This window comes from Pipistrellus hanaki (assembly GCF_964339955.1).
Source record: "Pipistrellus hanaki genome assembly, chromosome: 16".
Taxonomy (NCBI): domain Eukaryota; kingdom Metazoa; phylum Chordata; class Mammalia; order Chiroptera; family Vespertilionidae; genus Pipistrellus; species Pipistrellus hanaki.
Window position 1 is genome coordinate 3,008,806 of NC_140518.1, and position 24,039 is coordinate 3,032,844.

Sequence of the window (24,039 nt, forward strand, 5' to 3'; positions counted from 1 at the left end):
CACAGTCTGGGTGCTTGGATATCGAGGCTGCTTCTTTGGGGACCGGATGCGACCTGGGGGTGTACACTCAGCCAAAGGTGGCCAGGGGGTTTCTCTGCCTCTGGCCAGACAAAGCAGCAAAGGCTTGTGGACAGAGCTCCACCCTGTGCTACTCAGGAACTGGCCCAGACCAGCCAAGTGTGGGTTCTGGAGTCAGATGGTTTCCTCCTAAGCTCTCAGGGGCCCCCCTCCTTGGAGAAAAATTCTCAGTCCTTGGTTTTGTGTTGAGGGCATTGACCAGTTCTTACCGGTTATCTGTCCAGTCCCAGGCACACAGTAGATGCTTAATAAATATTTGCCTGGTGATTATGGTTACTGTTGCCCGGGGCAGATAAAGTCAGAGTTCTCGGTGCTGAATGGTCACTGATAATCTTTTTTTTTCCTTAAAAGAAATCTTTCAAGGAAGTGGGCCTATTAGGGGATGCTTGTTTCAAAGCCTGGGAACTCCGAGCATCAAAAGCTTTTAACTACTCACCAGCCCAGTTCCCTCCTTTCCCACCCCATTAAGATGGAGGAGACAGGACGTGGTAAAATGTGCCCATGTTTTGCCCCTTCAGTTCACAGACTGTGGGTGGTGGCCAAGCACAGGACAGGATGGGGAGCAGGAAGGCAGTGGGGCGCTTCAGGATCCGACTTTTCAAACGGGGAGAGATTTTAACTTATCCAGGCCCGCCTCCTCCTTTATAAAAGCCCAGAGACGCTGAATAATTTGCCCAAAGGCACACAGTAAATTGAGGCAGAGTCATACATAGAACTCGGCTCAAGCACCCTTTGCTTCACCTCTGCACTACTTCCTTTGGCCATAAGGGGGCACTCGTGGCAGGGTCCTGGAGAGGACAGGGCCACGCCAAAGATGCTTCCTCAGGCCAGCTGGACGCGTGGAGGAGGAAAGCCAGAGGCGGATCATGAAAATAAAATCAATCCTCCTGATAAGGTTTTCTCGTTGGAGCCTGGCTGAGCCTGAATCAACAAACCAGGCCCTGGGCGTGAGCAGCCCCTGCTAAGCTGGGGGGACTGAGGGGGAGGAGAACTCCTCCAGGCGCGGCTCCCGCTTCATTAGCTCCCGGGGTTTATAGTCTGCGGCAGGAAACACTTGTGTGTGTAATTCAAACACACGTGTTCGGTTCCCCTGGCCAGGACCCTGCCAGGACAAGCCCGGGCCGATGGCAGCCAGCCCCCCACAGGGGTGACCTCGGGGAAGGGCACCAGCCAAGGGTGTGTGGGGAGCGCTGACCTCCCGGCCAAACACAGGGCCCTGGGCAGCAGGGGGGCCTGGCAGCTGGCCCAGCAGCTACTCACCCAGGGCTGACGCCTGACACAGCAGGGAGACAGGAGGGCAGGAGAGGGGAGCAGAAGGGCTTCTGTTGCAAAGACAGCTCTATTTTCCCAGAGGCCCTTGGGGCCTGCCTAGCAATCGGACCCTCCCTGCTGCTCAGTCAAATGCCAGCTCCCCCCACCAACCCCAGCACTGATCTTCCCGGTCAAATACTGGGGGGGGCAAAGGAACGAGACCCTGGAGGGGGCCCTGCCGCCCGGGCAGGGGGTTCCTCACACTTCACTGATTCCAGGACCCACGTTAGGTGCTCCCCTCCGATTCTCCGCACAGACGTCAGGACAGGTGCTCCACCGACATTTAATCTGTCCGAACCCTGATGCAGGCTCATCTGATTCTCTCCCAAGGCCCTTCCTCCCAAGTCCCAGTCCTCGGGGGGGCCCAGCAGCCTGTGCTGGGGGCAGCCCCGAGGGCAGGGGCAGGGCCACAGGGAGGAAGGGAGGCAGGGGGGCTCGGGACAGGCGAGCTCTTTGGAACTGTCTGGAGCTGGAGAAGGACAGAGCGGTCACCTCGGACGCATCCAGGCTGGACCCGAAGGCCCGGCGAGTTGAGTTGTAGCAGCGGCAGTGGGCGGCCAGCTGAGCCCGGTCGGCCGTGAGAGACCCAAGCGGAGCTCAGACCCACCTTCCTGGGCCCCACGTCCCCTGGTGCCCAAGGAAAAACGCCAGGAGGACCAGCTCCTGGATTCTGCTCCTCGGAAGGAACCCTGAGTCTTCGGAGGCCAGCTCCTGGCTGAGCCCCGACGTGCGGGGCGGGGCGGGGCGGGCGGGACGGGACGGCCTTTGGGTCCGGCTCTGCCGAGTGAAACAGCAGGACGTCCGTTTCCGGGCCGAGGCAGTGTTCGCTCCCCGACCTCGGGGCTCAGATGCCGGTCACACATGTGGTCCTGGGGCTCAGACGCTGGTCACATAGGTGATTTCTTCGGTGCACGGCTGCTTCTCCGGACTGCCAGGGTCCTCCCCGGGGAGGGCGGGCAGCGGGGCCGCCTCCGGGGTGGCCGCCCCCGGGGTGGCCGCCTCCGCCCCGACCGCCCGGCCCTGCCTCTCCTTCCGCTGAAGCGCACAGAAGCCGCCGCCCATGAAGAGGGCGGAGGAGACGGTGAAGAAGCTGGACATGTAGAACACGTAGCTGAAGTTGCTGTCGGTGCTGTCCAGGACAAACCCTGCGGGGCGGAAAGCAGTGAGGCCCGGCCCCGGCGGCCAGCCCCCCCTGCACCGCCCGCCCCGCGAGAGCAGGGCTTCCTTTCTGTCTCTGAGGGACCCGGGGCGGGGACTGTGGCTGGCAGCGAACAGGCACTCAGTAACTAGTGGGTCAAGGTAAGGGGGAGAGGAAGCACGGACCCTCCGCGGGCCCAGGCAGGGAGTGTCCTCGGCCAAAGGGAACTGCAGGGCGGGGCTCCCTCTGGGGCAGGAGCTTTGACAAGGGCCCGTGGGGTGGGGCTATCTGCTCGGCACAGGCCAAGCCCCGGTTACGGCAGGTGTTCTTTTCTGCATTTTGCAGGTGACACTGTGGCTGAGAGAAGGTAAGTGACTTGCGGGGTCGGTCCCACGGGCAGGAAGTGGCAGAGCCAGGATGTCAGTAACAGCCAATCCGTGCCTCGTAGTGACTCTGCCCATCTTCTCTACTAAGCGCTTTACGGTGTGACCTGTGACCCTCACCACAAGCCTACCAGGTAGATTCTATTCTCGTCCTCACTTTGTTGATAAGAAAGCAGGTACAGCCGAAACCGGTTTGGCTCAGTGGATAGAGCGTCGCCGGCCTGAGGACTAAAGGGTCCCGGGTTTGATTCCAGTCAAGGGCTTGTACCTTGGTTGTGGGCATAACCCCAGTAGGGGGTGTGTAGGAGGCAGCTGATCGATGTTTCTCTCTCATCGATGTTTCTGACTCTCTATCCCTCTCCCTTCCTCTCTGTGAAAAATCAATTTAAAAAATGTAACATACTGAGTGCCAGCTGGGGACCAGGCTGCAGCCAGTCCCGTGAGGTGCCTGCGAAAAAAAATCACAGATTCCAAGTCCCTACCCCTGGGATGCTGGCTGGGCCCAAATCTGTGCCGACGGTCCCCTCCGCCTCACCCCTGAACCCTGCCCTCCCAGGCCGCGCACTCCCTCTGGGGCCTCACCAGCCATTGGCGGGGAGAGGAGGATGGAGATGCTCTCCAGGATGGTGCAGAGGCCCAGGGCCCTGGAGAACTGGTCCATGGGGACCACGTCCATGAGCACCTGGAAGAAGAGGGCGCCCACCACGCTCATGGACACGCTGTACACCAGGCAGTAGCCCACCAGCACGCGGTAGTTGGCCGACACGGTGCACACCAGGTTGGTGAGCCCGTTGAGCAGGACTGCGAGGCTGAAGAGGTACTTGCGGAATCGGGCGACGTCCGGGCGGCCGGCCACCAGCCCGGCCATGGGCCGCAGGAAGATGTTGCTAAAGCCGATGATGGAGATGAGCAGGGCGGCCTTGTGCTCGTCCACCCCGTACCGGATGGCGAACGGCACCAGGAAGACCTGGGGCAGCGGGAAGCCGAGGATCATCCAGGTGACGCCCAGCGTGAACACGCGGTAGCCCGCATTGTGCCACAGGATGTCGAAGGCCAGGTAGCGCAGGGCGGCCCGGCCGCACGCTGCTCGGCGGCCGGGCGCGGGGGCCTTGGAGGGCACGGGAGGGCCTCCTCTGGACACGGGGGCCGCGCCGGGGGCCACGGGCCTCAGGATGGCCCCGCACACGCAGCAGTGCAGGAAAACCCCGCCGAAGACCAGGAAGGTGCCCCTCCAGCCCAGCTCCTCCAGCAGGTGGCGGGCCAGCAGCGGCCAGAGGGTGATGCCCAGGGAGACGCCCACCGAAGCCACGGCGTTGGCCAGTGCCCGCCGGCGGGTGAAATAGAAGCCCAGCACGGTGATGGTCGACTGGAAGCTGAAGCACAAGCCCAGGCCTGTGGAGGAAGGGGGGGACAAGCTCGAGGGCGTGCTGGAGCCGCCCACAGCGGGGTCACAGGCCCACAGCACCCACAGCGGGGTCACAGGCCCACAGCACCCACAGCAGGGTCACAGGCCCACAGCACCCACAGCGGGGTCACAGGCCCACAGTGGGTCATGGGGGACTGTCCTGCATCTGCTCTCCTTCCCTTCTAGCTCAAACCCCTCTCCAGGTCCCCAGGTATCTGAAGTGGAGTCAGCCTGCCCGCCCCCCTCCCTGGAAACATCTGCCCCTCAGGTCTGCCCTCCCAGGGCTCCCAGGGCACACCTGTCCCGTGGGCACAGTACCCAGGTGATCTTTAAAAACTTAACATCAGCCCGGCCAGCGTGGCTCCGTGGCTGAGCGTCAACCTGTGAACCAGGAGGTCATGGTTCAGTTCCCGGTCAGGGCACATGACGGGCTTGGTTCCCAGTGTGGGGTGTGCAGGGGGCAGGGGGCAGCCGATCCATGATTCTCATCATTGATGTTTCTCTCTCTCTCTCCCTCTCCCTTCCTCTCTGAAATCAATACAGATATATATATTTTAGCTCTAGCCGGTTTGGCCCAGCCCGGGCCCTGGTCAAAGCATGTGCAGGAGACAATCAATCAATGTGTTTCTCTCACATCAATGTTTCTCTCTGTCTTTTCCTCTCTCTTCCACTCTCTCTAAAAAAAAACACACCCAAATATATATATATATAGTTTTTTGGGTTTTTTTTGTTTTGTTTATATATGTTTTAAGACAACAACTTAAAATCACAGTAAGTCTCTCCCCTGCTTAACACCTTCCAGAGACTCCCGCTCACACGTAGGGGGAAAGCCAGAGTATTTACTCTGCCCCGGAGGCTCTGTACCATCGGGCCTCTGGCCACCTCTTGGCGGCCACCTCAGGCCACGCTCCCTGTCACTCACCGGGAGGCAGCCACCTTGGCTTTTTCTCTTCCTCCGGACACCAGGCTGCTCCCTGCCTCAGGCATCGCTGCTGCGTTCCCTCTGCCGGGCACACATTCCCGGACTCCCCTGTCCTGACGCAGCTCACTCTGCTGCCCCCGCACAGCTGGGCCTTCTGGAGAGAAGCTCACAGCCGCCATGACCACTGGCCTCAGGCGGGCCCTGGGTGGCCAGACATGCCATCCATCGACTCTCCCTCCTCCTGGATGAGGCCCGGGCTTCTTCCTCTTTATACTCCTCACTCCCCGCTGACAGCCACCTTCGCCTTCCCGCCGGTGACAATGGACCATCTGTGCCCACAGTCAAGGCCAGCCCTTCCCTCCGGCCCTGCCTCTTGTCCACTGGGAGAGAGAGCCCTCCAGCAGTGTCCCTCTCTCCCGCATCACCCGTTTCCCACCCCTTTTCCAGATCGTTCTCCTCCGTTGTTATTTCTCTCATTAAAAACAAAACACAACCCTCCCTTGACCCCACGGCCTCTTCTGGGTCCCCGCCCATCTCTCTGTTCCCCTTGCACCAGAATCTCGTGTGAAGCTTGATCAACTGCCCTCCGCCTGCACTGTGTCGAAACAGCGCCCATCAGACGTTCACCCCCACCTCTGCTCCAGAGCTGCTCTCGCTGAGGTCACCGACCTCTCCATTGCCAAATCCAAAGAGTCTGCGCCCCACTGGCTCTGACCCCGCAGCGGCCTGGCACCCGGAACCACTCCCTCTTCCTCTCCAACTTCCCTCATTTTCTCCCCTAGAAACCCCACCCTCCGGGCTCTCCCACTTCTCTGTCGCTTCCCCGTCTGGACCACTAGCCCTCCCTCTCCCTCTGACAGCAGGCTGACACCTCAGCTCGAGGCGTGCATACCAGCCACCTCAGAATGTCCCAGCAGTCGCTCAGCCCGGGGCCTGTTCCCCTCCGAGCTGCCCGTCTTCCTGCAGACCTGCCCTCCCCTCCTTCCCTGAGGTGGTTGTGGCTGCTTCATTCTTCTGGCGGCTCAGGGCCCAGAGGCCTGGGGTCCGCCTTCCTGCTCTTGGCTCATCCTCACCTCCTCTCTGCACTTCACATGCTCAGCCTCCCACAGGGTTTTCTGACCACCCCGGGGGGCAGCAAGGAGCTTTGCAAACAGTGATCACATGATGTCACTCACCCGGCCGCCCGAACCCGTCCCATGACTTCCCGTCTCACTACAACTGAACCCCCATCCAGCCTCCACCCCTGTTCATGCCCCTCTGCTCAGCTGGCCACCACCCTGCTCCTGGGCACCCCAGGGCCTTTGCACTTGCTGTCCCCTCTGCCTGGAATACCCTCCCCCGCCCCCCTCCAGAGCCTGGAGCAGACCCCCTTCTTCAGCTCCCTGCCAGCCGTCCCTTCCTCTCAGCCTCCTCTGCTTGCCGGCTGCAAACAGCAACCTCCCTTCGACCCTGCGTACCTTCCGCTTCGGGCGTTCTCCATCGTCTACATGCTCCCTTGTTTAACCTCTGCTCACCACCGCCCTCCGCAGGGACACTGTCACAGCGCTGTCCCGTCTCTCACGCACTGGTCGCGATCAGATAGGCCCCTTATTTATCTGTCCGCGGCCCCTCTCCCTGCGGGCTCCCTCCTGCGAGCGGCCCCCGCGCTGAGCTCTGCCGGCCCCGTCCACCTGCATCGGACACTCCCCAATAGGCGCCCAGCAGTTCTCCGAACGAACGACAGTCACCTGTGAAGAAGCCCGCTGCGAGGTAGAGCTGGCCGAGGGAGCGGCAGAAGGAGCTGGCCACCATGCCCAGGCTGGCCAGCACGCCCCCCAGCATCACGGTGGCTCGGCAGCCAAAGCGTCCCACCAGGATGCTGCACAGGGGCCCTGTGGGGGAGGGGAGGGGCGGGGTGAGAAGCCAGCCAGCGGGGGCGGGGGGGGGGGGAGGGCAGGTCGGGAAGGGGTTCCAGCAGGAACTAGCCAGGAGGCTTAAAGGGCATAAGCCCTAGGGCCCGCAGTCCTGGATCCTGATGCCCACCCTGCCACGCACTGCCCCGGTGACCCCAGCAAGGCTCTCTCTCTCTCTGCCTCAGTTTCCTCTCCTACAGGAGGGGTCAGGCTGGGGCATGTGTGACCAGGTGTGAGGTAAGGTGCTGCCGATGTCCGACGTCCAGTTTGACCGTCGCCGCCCACCTGAGGCTGCTTCCAGCCGCTGGAACAGGATCGGCTCAAGGCCGGGGTGCGCTCTTCACTGGGGGTCTGTCTCGGGGGTGGAGGAGGGGGGTGACCAGGCATCTAAATCAGGAAGCACACCCCCCATCCTCAAGAAGACTGGCCACAGCCCTCCCTGCTGCCTCCCACCCGTCTGTCCAGGGTGAGCAGCTGGGGCCTGGGCCACTCTGCACCCCTTTGCACTGGCCGCCGGAGAAAACTGGGTGGGGTCCCTCTCCCCTCCCCCACGGCCTCCAGCCACCACCAGAGCCGGCACCCAGGTGTGCGGCTGCTGTGGGAGAGGGGCCTGCCTTTCCCACCCCACCCCCACCCCCACCCCACCCCGAGCGGCTCTCCCCGGGCCCAGACCCAGAGGAGTGGAAACCAGCCAGTCCCGGCCAGCTGCACCGGTGCCCTGCCCCCAAGCCCCGGAACGGAGTTCCAGGGAAAGTGTGAGTGTGCACGAGCTTAGCGTGTGCGTTTCTGGGGTGAAGCGGGGTGTGTGCGTGTGGCCGCTATCAGCTTTGGGGGGAAAGAGGAAGTGAGCAGCCCATGCTCAGAGATAAAGGAGCAGAGGAGGGAGAGGCGAGGCTTGGCCGCGGGTATGACCCCGGGCCCACACAGGCCCCCCCTGCCGCCTTCCGCTGACCTGTGTCAGGAAAGGTGATATTGGGGAAAGCCCTGAGTCATGGAGTCGGGGTGGGCCCGGGCCGGCAGCCAGCTCGGCTGAGATAGCTGGGGGTGCGGGGTGGGGCGCTGGGAGGCAGGGTGTTCCGCTGGCAGGCGCCAGAACTCACTCGGCAACCTTGGGCAGGCCTTGCACTTTGCTCTCGCGTGCTTTCCTCATCTCTGAAATGTGTGGGAGCAGGAGGCGCTTGGGATCAACGATACTTCCCAGTTTAAAATGGCCTATCGATCTCTGAGCATGGGCTAAAGGCAGGTGTGTGAGAGAGACAGACGGACGAGACAGACAGGAGTCCCAAGCAGACAGACAGGAGTCCCAAGCAGCCTGCTAGGGGGCAGTGAGTGGAAAGCTGGCTGGGAAGTGGGGGTCCCACTAGTTGCCCGGCTCCCGGCCTGTGGCCCAGACCTGCCTGGCTGCGTGGAAGGAGCCCTCTGAGATGCCCACTTCTGCACCAGCCTCCCAAGTGGAAAGGTCGCGTGGCCTGGGCCCGGCCTGGCCGTTCCCCCTCGCCCTGAGCCCGTTCAGGAGGCATTCCAGCAAAGGTGGCACCTCGCAGTCCGACCTCCCGCCCGACTGGAGGGAAGGAAGAGGAAGGACAAGCGGCGACTGGTGCCAGGTGGAGGAAGTGGCAGGAGGCAGGCAGGGAGATGAGGTCTGCCAGGCAGGCATCCCACACCCTCATGCAGGGAGAGCCCTGCGCCCGCCAGACACCGCTCCAGGGGACCAGCCCCCCTGCAGGCCCCTGCGGAGTCTCCCTGAAGGCCAGAGCAGCCGGAAGCTGGGGCAGGCCCCTGAGCCCGCGGCTGCTGTGCAGACTCCCTGGACAGCTGACCTTCCCCATGGCTGGGGGCGGGGTGAGGCGGTCACAGCCCTGGAGGAGCCGACCAGGAAATGAGGGGGCTGCCTCCTCCATCTCCCAGCTCTTGCAACCCCCCTCTCTGCTGCCTGGTGAGAGACGGGGCTCTAGCAATGCCCCCATCTCGCTCCCGGTGCCTTCAAAGAGCCCCTTTGGGTCCTGACGCCCGGATGAGGATCTCAGGATACCAGCCTTCACAGCTGACCTCTCCCTCCCTCAGCGCTTGCTGAGTGTCACGTGATGTCCCCACGATCCCACGTGGGAGGTGGGCCGGACGCGGGGTGTCACCCCTTGTTGCAGGGGAAGGAACTAAGGTTCGGGGTGATCTCCCAGCTGGACCCCAGGCTGCGCCTCCTCTAGACTGGATCCATCCTGCAGTGGCCACTGAGGGTGCCTCCCCAGCCCCTGTCCAGCCCAGCCCAGCCCAGCGGATTCCAGCCAGGGGAGCAGGATTCCAGCCCTGGGAGCCAGCGGCCCTGCTGAAATCAAGTGAAATCTTAGGAATTCACCCTAAAGGCAAAGCCCGGGGCCTCCAGGGGAGGGACCCAGAGGCCGGCGAGGCTGTGGCTCTTCCTGCCCTCCCCGGCCCTCCTCGGCCCTCGGCTGCTTACCCCCTGCGTGGAGCATGGCCGTCAGGATGGAGGGGAACCAGGAGGTCTCGCTGTTGCTGGCCTGGAACTCGCGCTGCAGCTCAGTGAAGAAGATGCCGATGCAGGCGGGGAAGCCCAGGGTGAGGGCCTGGGCCACCACGGAGGCCAGCAGGACCACCCAGGCCCAGCAGCCCTCGGGGCGCTCCAGGGCCTGGGGCATCCTCTGCTGGGACCGCCGCCAGCGGCCGCGGCCTCGCTGCCCCCGCTACCAGCGCCTGGGCCGCCTGGGGGGGAGAGAGGGGACAGAATGACGCCGCCAGCCTCCCGGCTCACCTGCCGCCTCCCCTGGGCGGCTGAAACCGTCCCTCTTGCCTCAGCAGCAGGTATCAGAGGAGCGCCACCCCCTGGGCGGCGGCCAGGGGCCCACGCGCTGGCCTTGGCATCTCCTTCCAGCCACTTCCCAGAGCCAGCCTGGCGGGAGGCGCTGGCAGGTGTGGGATCGGAGGGACCCGGCAGGCCAGTGGGATTCTTTCCAGCCTAACATCACTCGGCGCAGCCGGCAGGTGGGGCTTCCGGGGCGGGCCGGCCCGGGCACACGGCACGCACCGGGTAACCCGGAGAACGGAGCAGGGCCCCGGGCCGTCCCACTGACCCCACAGGCACGCGCATACATTTCCATTCATAACCGGGCCTCCCGCACACAAACACCGTCTTTCGCAATCCCGGACTGGCCAAGGTGAGCGAGCTGGCCCCGGTGCAGCTGAGGAGCGTACAGAACACTTCACAAGGGCACGGCCTCGGACAGCCCTGCCAGGCTCCTTCTAGAAAGAGCCACGGCCAACAGTCCGTGCCGACCCATGATCTACCACCTGGGAGGGCTCCTCTGCGCACTGCCCCTTCCAACACGCCAACACATACACAGCCCCACGTGGACACAAATCAAGACACACGCTCACATACAGACACACAGGTAGACACACAGTGGCATAGACACACGCAGGCAAGCCCAGAGGCATGCAAACAAATGCACAGCCAGGCACATGCTACATAGACCCACACACAGACACACACGCACACACACCCTCCCATCTTTGGCTCAGTCCTGTCTCAGGTCCTTGCCACCACCGGGCCACTCCCCCTCATCACAGAAGCCGCCGTAACCAGACCTAGAAGCCCCAAGAACCCCCAGCCCCCCAAAGGCAGAGCCCTTTTCCGGACCTTCACTCCATCCTGGCTCTCCCCAACATCCTCTAACTCACCTGCTCTCGGGGCTCCGGGCTTGGCAGCCGTGGAGCAGCTTTGTCCTCCATGAAGCCGCGGGCCCATGCGCTCCCGCTCCCACAACCTCCCCCCTTTGAGCCCCAGGTTCCGGGGAAGATCCATGGGAACTCAGAAACATGAAACCCCCTCTTCCTGCCAAGCCCAGCAGCCCACACCTTCCCCCCAGGCCAGGAGCTTGCCGACAACAGGGAAGCTGGGATCCACCTCGAAGGGAGTGCTCCAGGTGCTCAGATCCCTTCTCGGGGTACAGTCCTGCCCAGCCCATTGTCCCGTCATCCCAGCCTGAGGGCGTGCGTGAGAGTGTGTGACTGTGCCCTCCTGTGGGCCAGGAGCAGCTCCTGCCCCCTGGCTCCGGCCTGGGACACCGGCCCTGAAGATCCCTCGGCCCGATCCACTGGCAAACCTCAGATCCGGCTCCTCCTCGCTGGCTCGGCCCCTCCCAGGGTTTCTGTGCCCTCAGCAAGCGGAAAGGCCACAATGCCACCTGATCCTCCCCACGGCGGCCTGAATGTCAAGTCCCGAAACCCGCCCACCGCTCGCCCTCCTCCCTGCCACATCCCGGCCCCTCCGCTTTCTGGGATGGGCCCCTCGCTTTCCCTCTGTGCTCCCAGGAGGGCCGCCAGCCTTCCCCTGCACCCCCACTTCCTCCCGCTCTCCCCTCCGCGGCCGCCGCACCCGGCACTCCCTTCCCCTCGGAGCAGCACAGGCACGCAGGGAGGTGGCGGGAGGGGAGATGGGAGGAGAGACATGGTCCCTTCCGGTTCATCCTCGGCCTGCCCCTCCGTGGAGCGGTCCCTCTCCTGCCCTCCTCGGCAGCCCCTTCTCCAGATAGCGCCTTTGGGGACCTCCACTCTGCACCCACCTCACTCCAGGAACTTCACAGCTTCTCCTCCCCGGAGGCAATCAGAGCCCAGGACACCGCTCAGCACAGGGACCCTCTCGTAGGGTGCTGCCTCCCAGCCTGGGCACCCCTGGCCTCGTCCCTCTGGAAGCTCCCCCACGGACCCAGCCTTCCTCTCACCTCAGCATCTCCCAGGCTTTTATGTCCCGTGGGTCCTTCAGGCCAAACCCCCTCCCGCCCCCCGCCCCCAAGCAAGCTGTCCCTCCCACTCCCCAACTTGGCTGTAGTGGCGGTTCCTCCAAGATCTTAAGCCGGAGAGAAGTCTGATTGGTCCTTCAAGATCCCGCCCTAGGAGGCCACCCTGACCCCCACCCCAGGGGGGTAGACCCCCTTCCTGTCTCCTCCCTCAGCGGTGGTTGTCATACCACATGGGAGGGGTCAGTCCCCCCTCTGGTCCCCCTGCCCCTGCCCCCATCTCCTACACGAGGAGCGAGCACCTGCTCCCCCGCTCCCCCCAGCCTCCCTCAGAGCCCCCCAAATACCATTAACGTGACCCACCTGTGTTCCCCAGAAGGCGGGCAAGCCGAGGACCAAGGCCGACCTGGCTTCCTGGCGGGCAGGGCCATTCCAGAAGACTCCGAGACGCCACGGGGCTGGGGGCTCTGGCGTGGCCTCGGCCCCGGCGGGGAAGTGGTCTCTCCTCCGGGCTGGGAACCATGAGTCACCACCTGCTGCTGTGCGGTCGGTCGGGCAAGGAGGGAGATGCGGCTGGGGACACCTCACTCTCACTTCCTGGGCCCGGGGGTGAGCCAGTCCCCTCCGCGTTCAGGGGCTCCCCCGACCCAGCGACCACCCTCATGCCAGGGGACAATGCCAGGATGACGTGTATCACCCTCCCAACCCCGGGCTGTGCTTAGAGCCTCCCGTCGATGTCAGAGGCCCTGCTGGGCCCTCAGAATCCTCCCCCTGTCCTTCCGAGTGTGCCAGCGTGGTGGGAAGGACCAGCCAAGCTCTCACGCCGGGGTGTGGGGGTTCCTGGGCAGGTGTGCAAAGTGGAGGGCCCCCTCCTCTCTTCCCCCCTCTCTCTTCTCACGGTGAGGGCAAAGGAGGGGCCAAAGCCCCAGAGCAGCCAGAGGAGGGGCCCGAGGCAGGCCCTGGAGACCCCCTCCCTCGCCAGACCATACATGTCCGGATACAGGACACAGGGCACGGGGCAGGCAGCTTAGGGCTCCCCCTGGGCCCCAGAGCTGCCAGAGCCAGCGTGAACCCTCAAACCCCGCACCTGGCAGGGGCCCCGGAAGGAAGCAGGCAGGTCCAGAGGTCGGCGAGCGCGGGGCAGGTCACCCTCGCCCTTCTCTGCCCCGAACGTGGCCCCACAGGCGCCGGCCGGCCACAGCCTGCCAGGGGGGTGGTTGGCAACAGAAATTGGTGACCTCTTGCCACCCTGGGCCCTGTCTGCCGTCAGGGATCCTATTTCTACTCGGCTTTCCACCCTCCCTGGACGGAGCTCCTGGGGTGGGGCTTGGGGACGTCCAGGCGGCGCCCGCGAGCACATTTCAGGCCAGGCCTGGGGGGTGGAGGGGTGGGGGTGCCCATCCCCTCGCTCCCCAGGTCATGGGGGTCAAGCAGTCGCTTTGGAGAGACCCCTCGGGGGTAGGGGGGGGTCCCCGCCATCGGAGGCTGGGGCAGCCCAGGACCCGGGACAAAAAGGCTTTCCCAGATCCTCCCCCCTGACCGGCGGGAAGGGGCTGGGGGACCCCAGAGGGAGGGTCGGCCGCGCGCGCGGACGGGGGTGGGGGTGGGGGTGGACCCCAGAGGGAGGGGCGGCCGCGCGCGGACGGGGGGGGGGGGGGACCCCAGAGGGAGGGGCGGCCGCGCGCGGACGGGGGGGGGGGACCCCAGGGGGGGGGGGGGACCCCAGAGGGAGGGGCGGCCGCGCGCGGACGGGGCCCCGGCGGAGGGCGCCGCGGGGCGCGGGGAGGGAGGAGCCCGCTTACCGGCTCGGGCCCCGCTGGCGGCGGCAGCTCCGCTCCCCGCCGGCTTCCTGCGGCCCGGCCTCCGGCCTCCCGGCGGAGGGGCAGGCGGGGCGGGGGCCCGGGAGGCGGGCGCAGGGGGTGGGACACCTCGGAGCCGGGCGCGGGGAGCGCGGCGGGGCGGGCGGGGCCGGCACCTCATCCCGCCCGGCCCCTCCTCCGAGCGGCGTGGACCGTCCGGCAGCGGGCGGCCGCGGCTGGGCGGGGCTCATTTGAATGTCGTTAGCATGTGATTTGCATAGACCATATGCTCCCTCTTGGGGCCCCCAGGAGAGCGAGGGAGAAAGCGTGCGATCAAGAGGCTCCCTCTCTTAGCGGGAAGGGGGTGGGAAGCCAGGGTGGTTAGCTGCCCGGGGTGGGGGTGGGGGCTCCCAATGACAGGCTGGAGCGTGGAGAGCCACACCCTCTGTCCTCGCCCCCAGCTAGCCAGCCCTTGATCTGCATTGTTTGAAATGTAGTTACTTTTTTAATTTTTTATTTATTTTTAAAATTTTTAATTAAATTATTATTTAAAAAAATATATATATATATATTTTATTGATTTTGTACAGAGAGGAAGGGAGAGAGATACACAGTTAGAAACATCGATGAGAGAGACACATCGGCCAGCTGCCTCCTGCACACCCCCCACCCGGGATGCGCGGCAACCAAGGTACATGCCCTTGACTGGAATCGAACCCGGGACCCTTCAGTCCGCAGACCAACACTCTATCCACTGAGCCAAACCAATTTCGGCAAAATAAAACACTTTTTAAGAATAATATATTTTGATGGATTTCAGAGGGGAAGGGAGAGGGAGAGAGAAATCATGGATCGGCTGCCTCCTGCATGCTCCCCACTGGGGATCGAGCCCACAACCTGGGCATGTGCCCTTGAGCAAAACCGAATCCGGGACTTTTCAATCCGCAGGCCGATGCTCTATCCATTGAACCACACCAGCCAGGGCAAAAGAAACCGGGAAAGTGAAAAAATTAGCAGAATGGGAGAAACCATTTGTATCTGATAAGGGACTTGTGCTGAGAATTCTTACAACTCGGCAGTGAGAGGACAACCCAGTAAAAAGCCCGCAAAGGATCCGAGTAGCTATTTCTCCAAAGCAGCCAACAAGCACATGAAAAGATGTTCAACATCCTTATTCATCGGGAAATGCTAATCAAACCCACGGGAGATACCATCTGCCACCCACGGGGTGGCTTCACCTCTGGGTGTATCACAGAGTGATACCTGTGACGGGTTGGAAGGCGTGTCTTAGACACGTCGCCGCTGTGCCTGTGGCTCCCTTTTTGTGCCACCTGTCTCCGTGCCGGGCTGGCTCTGACACGGGAGGACATTCAGTGTAACTTGAGGTGTCTGGATGTAAACCGTGGGAGTGGTGTGGGCAGTCAGGCAGACCTGAGCCGAGCAAGGGCGACGGGCCAGGCACAGAAGGTCACCAGGGCGGGAAGCCCGGGCCTGGCAAAGGGCAAACCTGGGAAAGCGGGACCCCGCCCCCGGGTGACCTTTCCGGCCCTGGCATCTCGCTGGTCATGTAATTTAACCCCCTGGCCTTTCCTCCCTGAAGATACCCTCCAGGCCTCAGTGGTATTTCAGTTTCAGGCCCAGAAGAGCAGCAAAACCAGACCAGGAACCCCGTGGCTGCCTCAGGACCAGCTGCAGTGACTCATGACCCTGCCCCGGCACCGGCCAGTCAGCGGAGACCACAGCCTGAGAGAGCACACCTGGGGAGCTGGTGGCTCTATGGTTCTATGAAGACCCTCCCCTGAGATTTCACCTGCAAGAGAGAGAAATGCCCTCAATGCAAAGGACCCGGCTCCACCTCTCCCCCAGGAGCACACCCTAGCCATCCTCTGCCCCCTTCTTCCCTGTAAGACACCCCCTGCCACAGGGGAGCAGTGGGCAGTGAGTGAACCCCCCGAGCCTGTCTCCAGGCGCCCTCCCCTCTGCCTTCCCAGTGAGCCAGAGCGGCCCGCCTGGGCTCTCCTGCTGCTGCTGCTGTGCTAAGCCCCCCTGGTCTCCCTTCCAGGTGTGCTCTTGCTGAAGCCAATGAGTTCTTTTTTTAAAAAAAAAAAATATTTTTTTTATGGATTTTTTTTTTTTTTTTAAGAGAGAAGAGAGAGGAATGGAGAGTTAGAAACACTGATGAGAGAGAAATATCAGTCAGTTGCCTCCTGCACACCACCTATTGGGGATGTGCCTGCAACCAAGGTACATGCCCTTGACCGAAATCAAACCTGAGACCTTTCAGTCCCCAGGCCGACGCTCTATCCACTGAGCCAAACCGGTCAAGGCTTCTGTCTGCTCTGCTGCAGTTTGTCTCTTGATTGAAATCTTTCCTTCAAGAAGACAAGGACCACGGTCTCGTTGTCTCGCCGGTAACAGGATGAGGGAAGGGGATCTAGTAAGATTTATCTTATGGTCCTACAGGATGACCCCAGACCTAGGGAGGTGTGGATGGGGGACAGGGAGGATATACCTGGGGGTCTGCACCATCTTGGGCTCCTTATCTCAGGGCGGCCAGGGACTGAGTGGCAGCACTACCCCCGGCACTCAGTGCAGGCGGGTGCAGCCCTCCACCCCGCCCTGGGTACCCCGGCAGGGCCCAGGCACCCCATCCAGGGGTGTCCTGGAGGATCCTATTGTTGTAGTGTAACCCCCCATCTTACAAAGGACGCCTCAAAAAGTCACATTATGGAGTCATTTATGAAAGGCTGGCGGCATACTAGGGGTTAAAGCTCCAAATCTCGCAGCCCCGAACAGAACAGCTCGCCACATCCGGCTTATATTGGCAGAATATCACAAGGTATCGATTACATCTCTGGGTCCAAAGTGAGGAACCTGCTTCGAGAAAAGCATTTTTACAGAAGTGAAACTGAGCAGGTTAGTTATCTTGTATCTAACCAGTTAGTTAGCAAGTATCTACGAGTCACTGAGTGGACAGAAACACATTCTCTGGGACCACCGGGGCAATTCAGAATAACTGTGCTGTCCAGATTCTGGGACCACTGAGTCAACAGGAATGCATTGTCTGTAGCCGCTGAGGCCATTTAGGGTCTGTTCCGATCCCGGGACCACTGAGTCACCCGAAACTCCGTTATCTGTAGCCCCTGAGACCATTTAGGATAAGGGCTCTGTCCTGGTCCCAGAAGAATGTGCTTGGATGACCAGTGAGATCACAATCAATGGGACGTTCAAACCACCATCCACGGAGTACTGGGACAGCATCCATACGTTCGGAAAAATCAAAATAACCTTTAAATGAGTACAGAGCCCAGAACAGCAAGGTTAAAATATTAAACAGCAGTGTTTACCCAAGTGTGGTTGCTACCATATTTTCTATCCCCTCTGAAAAAATCACCCTCCCCCGCTTGATTCAACCTGCAGTTCACCTGTGCTTCCGCGGGAGGAAGCTGACAGAGTTGTGGGGGACCCCGGGGCCTTTTCAGACAGAGCTTCCCGTCAGGCTGGGGCCCGGCCCCTGTGGGTGCTGCCCTGGGATCCCACACTCCGGCTCCCACAGGCAGTGCTCCCGCCTTCCCCTGCCCGCCTCTGACTGTCCCCTCAGAGGGAGGTCTCGGCACACGGCTTTGTTAGAGTGACCAGAGGGGAAGGGGTCATCACCCTATAGAAAGGGGAACTCGCCGAAACCGGTTTGGCTCAGTGGATAGAGCATCGGTGTGCGGACTCAAGGGTCCCAGGTTCGATTCCGGTCAAGGGCATGTACGTTGGTTGCAGGCACATCCCCAGTGGGGGGTGCACAGGAGGCAGCTGGTTGATGTGTCTCTCTCATCGATGTTTCTATCTCTCTATCCCTCTCCCTTCCTCTCTGTGAAAAATCAATAAAATATATTTTTTTAAAAAGAAAAAAAAGAAAGAAAGGGGAACTGGCCCACCTCTTCAAAGAGGGGGGGGCGCCTGCTCCAAATCATAAATCTTTAGTAATCAATAATCAATAATTTGTCATTAACTGCCTCCTGCCACCACCATGTCAGTGATAACAACCGGCACCTTGTTCTCTTGCTGGTCTGCGGCCCACCCCCCCTTTGTTCTGTGTGCACCCATGGGTGTGCTCTCTGCCGGGAACACCCTGTCCGCAGGAGGTGGGGCTGCAGGGGGCAGCTTCCCCAGGCCTCCCCAGTGGAGGCCTGATCCTGCTGAGATCCCGAAGGCTCAGGAGCTTCCCAGCCCCGGGGATCTGCTGCCCCAGCACCGAGCCCAGTGCCAGGCACAGGCCAACAGCTGCCATAGTACTGAGGGTCCCCATGGATGGAGCGCCCGGCACTGGCTCAGTGGCCAGTGTCAGTGAAGGAATGGACATCGGCCACCCAAGGCGCTACCCTGTTCCTGGTCCTAGCACCCCAACCCCAGAGCTGGGTCCTTTAAAGTATTGAATTACTCCAACGCTCCAGGGTGGGCTCCTGCTCTTGGCCAGTGCTGCGACCCGCTGTGTCCTGGCATAGACAGAGTGCCCTCTGCTGGCACAAGGGCGACAGGTCTGCTCCTGATCCCCGGGATGCTGGGGGGGCTGGGGCCCTCTGCGCCTCCCCCTTCACAACCCCTTTCTCCTTCGCTAGTGCCAGGGCAGCTTCCCTGCTCTTCCTCCACGTCACCCCTCTGCCCATTTGCCCAGGCAGGTGGAAGCTTGCCAGTTGGCCAGAGGCCTAGGCTGTGCCACCAGCTGGCTGCTCTCCCCAAGTCCCCCTGAACGCAGATCTGGTGGGCAATCGGTCCCAAGGCTGGTCATAGACGCTAGTTGTAATATTGGGTACCCATTACCCCCACCGCACTCCACTCCAGTCCCCACCTTCTGGGGGGTGGACAGAGATGTCCTGATCTGTCCAGCCCAGTCAGGGGAGGTTACCTCATGCTGGGGAGCAGGATACGGGAAACCATATTGTGACCCCCTGTGCTGAGCCCTGCCCCATTTCAGGGGTGTGGGAAGGGGCGATGGTCGTAAATCCAGGCAAGTGGGCACGCCTGGATCTACAGCCTGGCACAGCCCTCCCTCCAAGGACCCCTTGCCCCGCCCGAGCCTAAGGAGAGGCTGTCGGAGTGCGGCTCTCATGGCTTTGGGGCTCCCCTCTTCCTTCTCCTGCCTCTTCCTCCTCAGCTCTCTTACCCCAGCTCTCTCCGGAGCTCCAGGCCCATCTCCTTGAGATTGTCCCCATCTCACTGTCCCCACACCACCCTCACCTCACCCTCACCTCACCCTCACCCTCACCTCACCCTCACCCTCACCTCACCCTCACCCTCACCTCACCTTCACCCTCACCTCACCCTCACCCTCACCTCACCCTCACCCTCACCTCACCCTCACCCTCACCTCACCCTCACCCTCACCTCACCCTCACCCTCACCCTCACCCTCACCTCACCCTCACCCTCACCCTCACCTCACCCTCACCTCACCCTCACCCTCACCCTCACCTCACCCTCACCTCACCCTCACCCTCACCTCACCCTCACCCTCACCCTCACCCTCACCTCACCCTCACCCTCACCCTCACCTCACCCTCACCTCACCCTCACCCTCACCCTCACCTCACCCTCACCCTCACCTCACCCTCACCCTCACCCTCACCTCACCCTCACCTCACCCTCACCCTCCCCTCACCTCACCCTCACCTCACCCTCACCTCACCCTCACCTCACCTCACCCTCACCCTCACCCTCACCTCACCCTCACCCTCACCCTCACCCTCACCCTCACCCTCACCCTCACCCTCACCTCACCCTCACCTCACCCTCACCCTCCCCTCACCTCACCCTCACCTCACCCTCACCTCACCCTCACCTCACCTCACCCTCACCCTCACCCTCACCCTCACCCTCACCTCACCCTCACCCTCACCCTCACCCTCACCTCACCCTCACCCTCACCCTCACCCTCACCCTCACCTCACCCTCACCTCACCTCACCTCACCCTCACCCTCACCCTCTTTGGATCAGGCCGCACCTCCACTCTTTGACTCAAAGGCCTCATCTTCCTGCCCAGCTTATCGCCCATTCCTCCCCGTGCTCGGCTCTCGTCTCTTCCTGATGCTGAGCCTTTTCAGGCCACGAGGCCTGGACGCTGAGCCCGATAGGGCCTCTCTGTTCAGGCTCCGGCCTTCCCCAGACTCACCTTCCAAAGGCTCCGCTTTTCAGGGGCCGCTGATGCCCGGTGGGGCTCTGGTCTGCACACCCACCTCCCACTCCCCCGTCCTTCAGCCCAGGTGCCCACAGCCCTCGCACAGGACTCATCTCCCCGCCGCCGCCACCTCACTGGAGGTCACACCCTCACCTCCCGCCTCCCTCTCCCCCAGGCTGCCCCTGGTTCTCAGGCCGCCCTCTTTCTCCCCCTCCCCACCTGCGGCCTCTGCCCAGCCCCTGACAGGCTGACCTGCTGTGAGAGGCGCCTCCTCTCTCTGACCCATTCCCACACCCCCCTCCTCCCTGCACCCTCTGAAGCTGGACTTCTGTCCCTCTGGTCATCCCCGTGTAACCACATCCAATGGACACGTCAGTCCTCATCCACCTCCAGCACTGACCCTCCCTCCCTGAAATTCGCCCTTTCCGTGGCCTCGTGGGACACCATTCCCTCCGGTATCCTCCACGTCTCTGGCCACGCAGGTGTACAGCACAGGGGTAGGCAGTCACGTGCTTTACAAAGTGTCCCCCACTCTTGACCTTTTGCATGGCAGAGCTCCACAGGCCCTGGCCTCCCCCTTTCACCCCGAACCCGACAGCAGCCAACAACTGGCCATGGACACTGCTGGTCTCCCCAGCCGGCCACACGCCCCTATCCCACCGAGGACTCTCCATGCATCAAGTGAACTTCTCTCTTTTTCAAACCCACCTGAGGATGTTTTCCCCTTGACTTTTTGAGAGAGTGGAAGGGAGAGGGAGAGACAGAGAGGAACACTGGTGTGAGAGAGACCCATCGATTGGTTGCCTTCTGCACTCATCCTGACCAGGGAGCCTGCAACTGAGGCATGTGCCCTTGACCGGAATCGAACCTGGGACCCTTCAGTCCACAGGCCCAAGCTCTACCCACTGAGCCAAACCGGCTAAGGCTCAGCTTCTCTTCTTCAGGGTCACCTGGTGTGGGAGGGCTCCTTTGTCACCTCTTCCCTAACAGCCTTTACCTCAGTGCGTGGCTGGACGTGTTCCCTCCACCCACCAAGCTACCATCTTGCTTCTCGCCGCATCCTCCTGGGGAGCCCTGTGCCCGGCCCACAGAGAACTCCGGGGCCTTTGTGGGACATTGGAGCAAACTGAGCAGAAGTCTAACCCTCCCGTCATCTCCGAGGTGCGAGACACACATCCTCCAGGCAGGGAGAATCTGGTCCGGGAGGAGGATTTGGCGTCCAGAAGCACCTGGCAAAGAGCCAAAGCCTCTAAACGGGTGCCCTTGGGCTTCTGCCGCTCTGCCTGTGGTTGGTGTTGGCAAGGGGGCGCGGCCCCAGGGCTGTCACTCACGTTTCGCCTCAGTGTGGTGTGCATACCCACGCTGACAGCAGGGCGTGAGGCACGGCGGCTCCGAGCTCTGCAGGACATTTGGCCCCTCCCCCTGGTCCAGCCACTAAGTCCCACCAGTGCCCCCAGACCTGTGACACCCTCAGCAGGGAGGCGAGCGAGGCAACATTTTTTTTTAAAGTTTTTTTTATTGATTTTGGAGAGGGAGGGAGAGGGAGAGAGAGATGGAAACATCAAGGATGAGAATCAATGATCAGCTGTCTCCTGCATGCCCCACATTGGGGATTAAGCTCGCAACCCGGGCACATGCCCTTGGCCAGGAATTGAACCAGTTCATAGGTCGATGGTCAACCACTGACCCTGGCCGACCCGGGCTGGGGCTCACATTTACAGAGATGCCAACACCACGCAGTAATCAAGAGATTTAAAGAAATGAGATCAACAAACTATGGCCAGTGGAACAGTCACCTGTTTTCCAATAACATTTTGTTGGATCAGGTTAGCGCGAGGGGTCTGGGGCAGGTGGTACAAGAGCCCAGTCCGGTCTGACCTTTATTTATCATTTTGATATTCTGTCCATCGTGTGAGAATAAACAAGTCATCTTTTCCGTCAAAGAATAGTTTAGAAAGCCGCCATTTTGGACTGTGTGACTTGGCAGCTGCCATGTTGGCTGCATGGCTTACAGCTCCCCTGGGGGCCGCCATCTTGAAACAGCAAAGGCCAACCCCTTTCCTTTGAATTAGCCAATCTCGAAAGACTGTGCACCTGAGCTCCAATCAAGAGCAAAGGACAGGTCACGTGCATCAGCGATTATAAACCCGAGCAGCCCACCTGCTCAGTGTCCCCACCCTTCTACGCAGAAGTAAAGAGGTTTGCCTTGCTGCCTGGCTCCTGAGTATGTTTTATGTTCTACCAGGACCCCTGACTTGGGGGGCTCACCTTATTTCCAACAATCGTGACTTTTGCATTCATTAGATTTTGTAAAAATGTGCGTTCAAATGACTTTTACAGAAAAATGCAAAGAAACAGCCCTGGACAGTGCGACTTCGTTGGTTGGCGAATTGAATCTCCAGTCAGGGCACAGACCCAGACTCTGGGTTCAATCCCAGGCTGGGGCTCATGCCAGAGGCTACTAATTGATGTTTCTCCTAAAAATAAACTAAAAAAAAAAAAAAAAAAAGGAAATGCAAAAAGACATTTAGAAGTTACCCAATCCTTTTGTACGAAATAACACGGAACATTTTTCAGTGAAATACTCCTTGGAGACAGATTAGTTTACAGCCTGTTTGGATTCACATTAGACAAAACAGTCTTTGGAAGCCAGGGCAGGAGCAGGAAGGCACGGGTGTGTGGGGCACCAGGGCAGGGGTGTGTGGGGCACCAGGGCACCAGCACTGGCTGGTCTTGCACCGCGAAGGTCCCCCTCCATGGGGTCCCCCATGAGACACACGCTGAGTCCTGAGCAAAGGACCCTGACATTTTGCTTTGCTGGCCAGCCTCACCTGCTTACCATTGGGCTTTTTGAAATACTAGACATGATTTCAAAATGATTTCTGTCTCTGTGGACACCTACGGGCCCAGGAACTCCAAGTGAGAAAGGCAGTGACTTCCCTCTGACATCGGATATGGTCTCAGCCTGTGTGTCCCAGGGGGTCACGGTGCCAGCGTCACCCCACACCCCAATCCGGGACTTCATGTCCCTCAGAGCCAGAAGGTGAGGGCACGCCCCTGTCCATGTCAGTGCCCGGAGGGGGAAGGACTCTGAGACCAGGCAGCCAGCAAGAGCAGGGCCTGTCCCCTAGGATAGTGGTCAGCAAACCACGGCTTGCGAGCCACATGCGGCTCTTTGGCCCCTTGAGTGTGGCTCTTCCACAAAATACCGCAGCCTGGGCGAGTCTATTTTGAAGAAGTGGCGTTAGAAGAAGTTTAAAAAATTTGGCTCTCAAAAGAAATTTCAAAAAAAAAAAAATTTCAATCGTCTTTCTGTTGCTATTTGGCTCTGTTGACTGATGAGTTTGCCGACCACTGGCCTAGGGCCACACATTCACTTCCTCCGCGTTCCTTACCTCCACCCCGTGAGGCAGAGGCCTGCAGCCCCTGGACGCAGGGACAGTGAAGGTTTGCGGGTGGAGCGGCGAGATTTAGGATTTTGGCGGGAAAGGCTTTTCGTGACCATCGGGGAAAGGCTTAGATTTCCTTCCCGCCCACAGCAGGTCCCGGCCCCTGGGGAAAGTGGTTGGAATCGGTGCAGGGAGGAGGGTCGGCGGGAGATGCCAGCCAAGGGTGCTCAGAGGAGCCGAGGGGAGCCCCACCCTGCCAGACCACAGAGCAGGCCCGCAGCCTGCTCCAGCCGGCTCCTACTGGGAAGCGGGGTCACTCACTTCTCGGAGAACAGAGAACAGGCCCGGGGGTGGATACAGGCGCACCCCGCGGCCCGAAGGAGTTTCTCCTGTGACCGGCCTCATGGCCGCTCAGAGCCAATCATTAACCCCCGAGAACCCCCACTGGAGAGGCCCGGGAACAAGCGCTGGCTGAGGCTGGAAATGCAGAGGCGGCTGCTGCAGGGGGGCCAAGTCCCCAGTCCCCTCCCACCAGGGTGGCAGGGCAGTGGCTCAGCCAGGGTCCCAGGGCACCGGCAGAGGACTGCCTGGCAGGTGGGGTGGCAGAGGCCCGGCTGAGGAGCTCTGCGGGGTGGGCCTGTGGCTGGGGCAGGCTGGCGGCCTCAGGAACACGGAGGAGGGTGCAGATGGTTAGGGTTTGCCCACCCAGGGTGGCCTCAGTCCCACAGCCCCCCTGGACGATGCAACACCAGCCGTGGGAGACGCTCAGCTCTGGGCAGGAGGGTCAGCAGCCTGTCTCTGCCTT

The 24,039-nt window shown here is 61.4% G+C and overlaps 1 protein-coding gene across 4 annotated transcripts; it reads right to left on the bottom strand.

The window, feature by feature from the left end:
- Positions 1-592: 592 nt before the first annotated feature.
- On the bottom strand, positions 593-13,863 carry SLC16A5 (solute carrier family 16 member 5). 4 transcript variants are annotated; one of them, XM_084863143.1, is made up of 6 exons: positions 13,683-13,863; positions 12,244-12,413; positions 9,585-9,847; positions 6,965-7,108; positions 3,493-4,302; positions 594-2,534 (listed from the first exon to the last, which is right to left on the bottom strand). In XM_084863143.1, exons 3-6 carry the CDS (start codon positions 9,781-9,783, stop codon positions 2,266-2,268), a joined length of 1,422 nt encoding a protein of 473 aa, XP_084719269.1. In that variant the 5' UTR covers positions 9,784-9,847; positions 12,244-12,413; positions 13,683-13,863; the 3' UTR covers positions 594-2,265. The 4 variants fall into 4 exon arrangements, with proteins under 4 accessions (XP_084719270.1, XP_084719269.1, XP_084719267.1 ...); XM_084863141.1 differs by having other exon boundaries at positions 12,244-12,416; XM_084863142.1 differs by having other exon boundaries at positions 12,244-13,082.
- Between the last annotated feature and the right edge of the window lie 10,176 nt (positions 13,864-24,039).

Excerpts from the sequence above, each read along its gene's own strand:
- SLC16A5 (XM_084863143.1), bottom strand. The coding sequence starts at position 9,783 with ATGCCCCAGGCCCTGGAGCGCCCCGAGGGCTGCTGGGCCTGGGTGGTC. Across the intron at positions 7,109-9,584 it reads GGCCATGCTCCACGCAGGGG|GGCCCCTGTGCAGCATCCTG; the intron begins GTAAGCAGCCGA and ends CCTCCCCCACAG. Across the intron at positions 4,303-6,964 it reads CGCAGCGGGCTTCTTCACAG|GCCTGGGCTTGTGCTTCAGC; the intron begins GTGACTGTCGTT and ends CTTCCTCCACAG.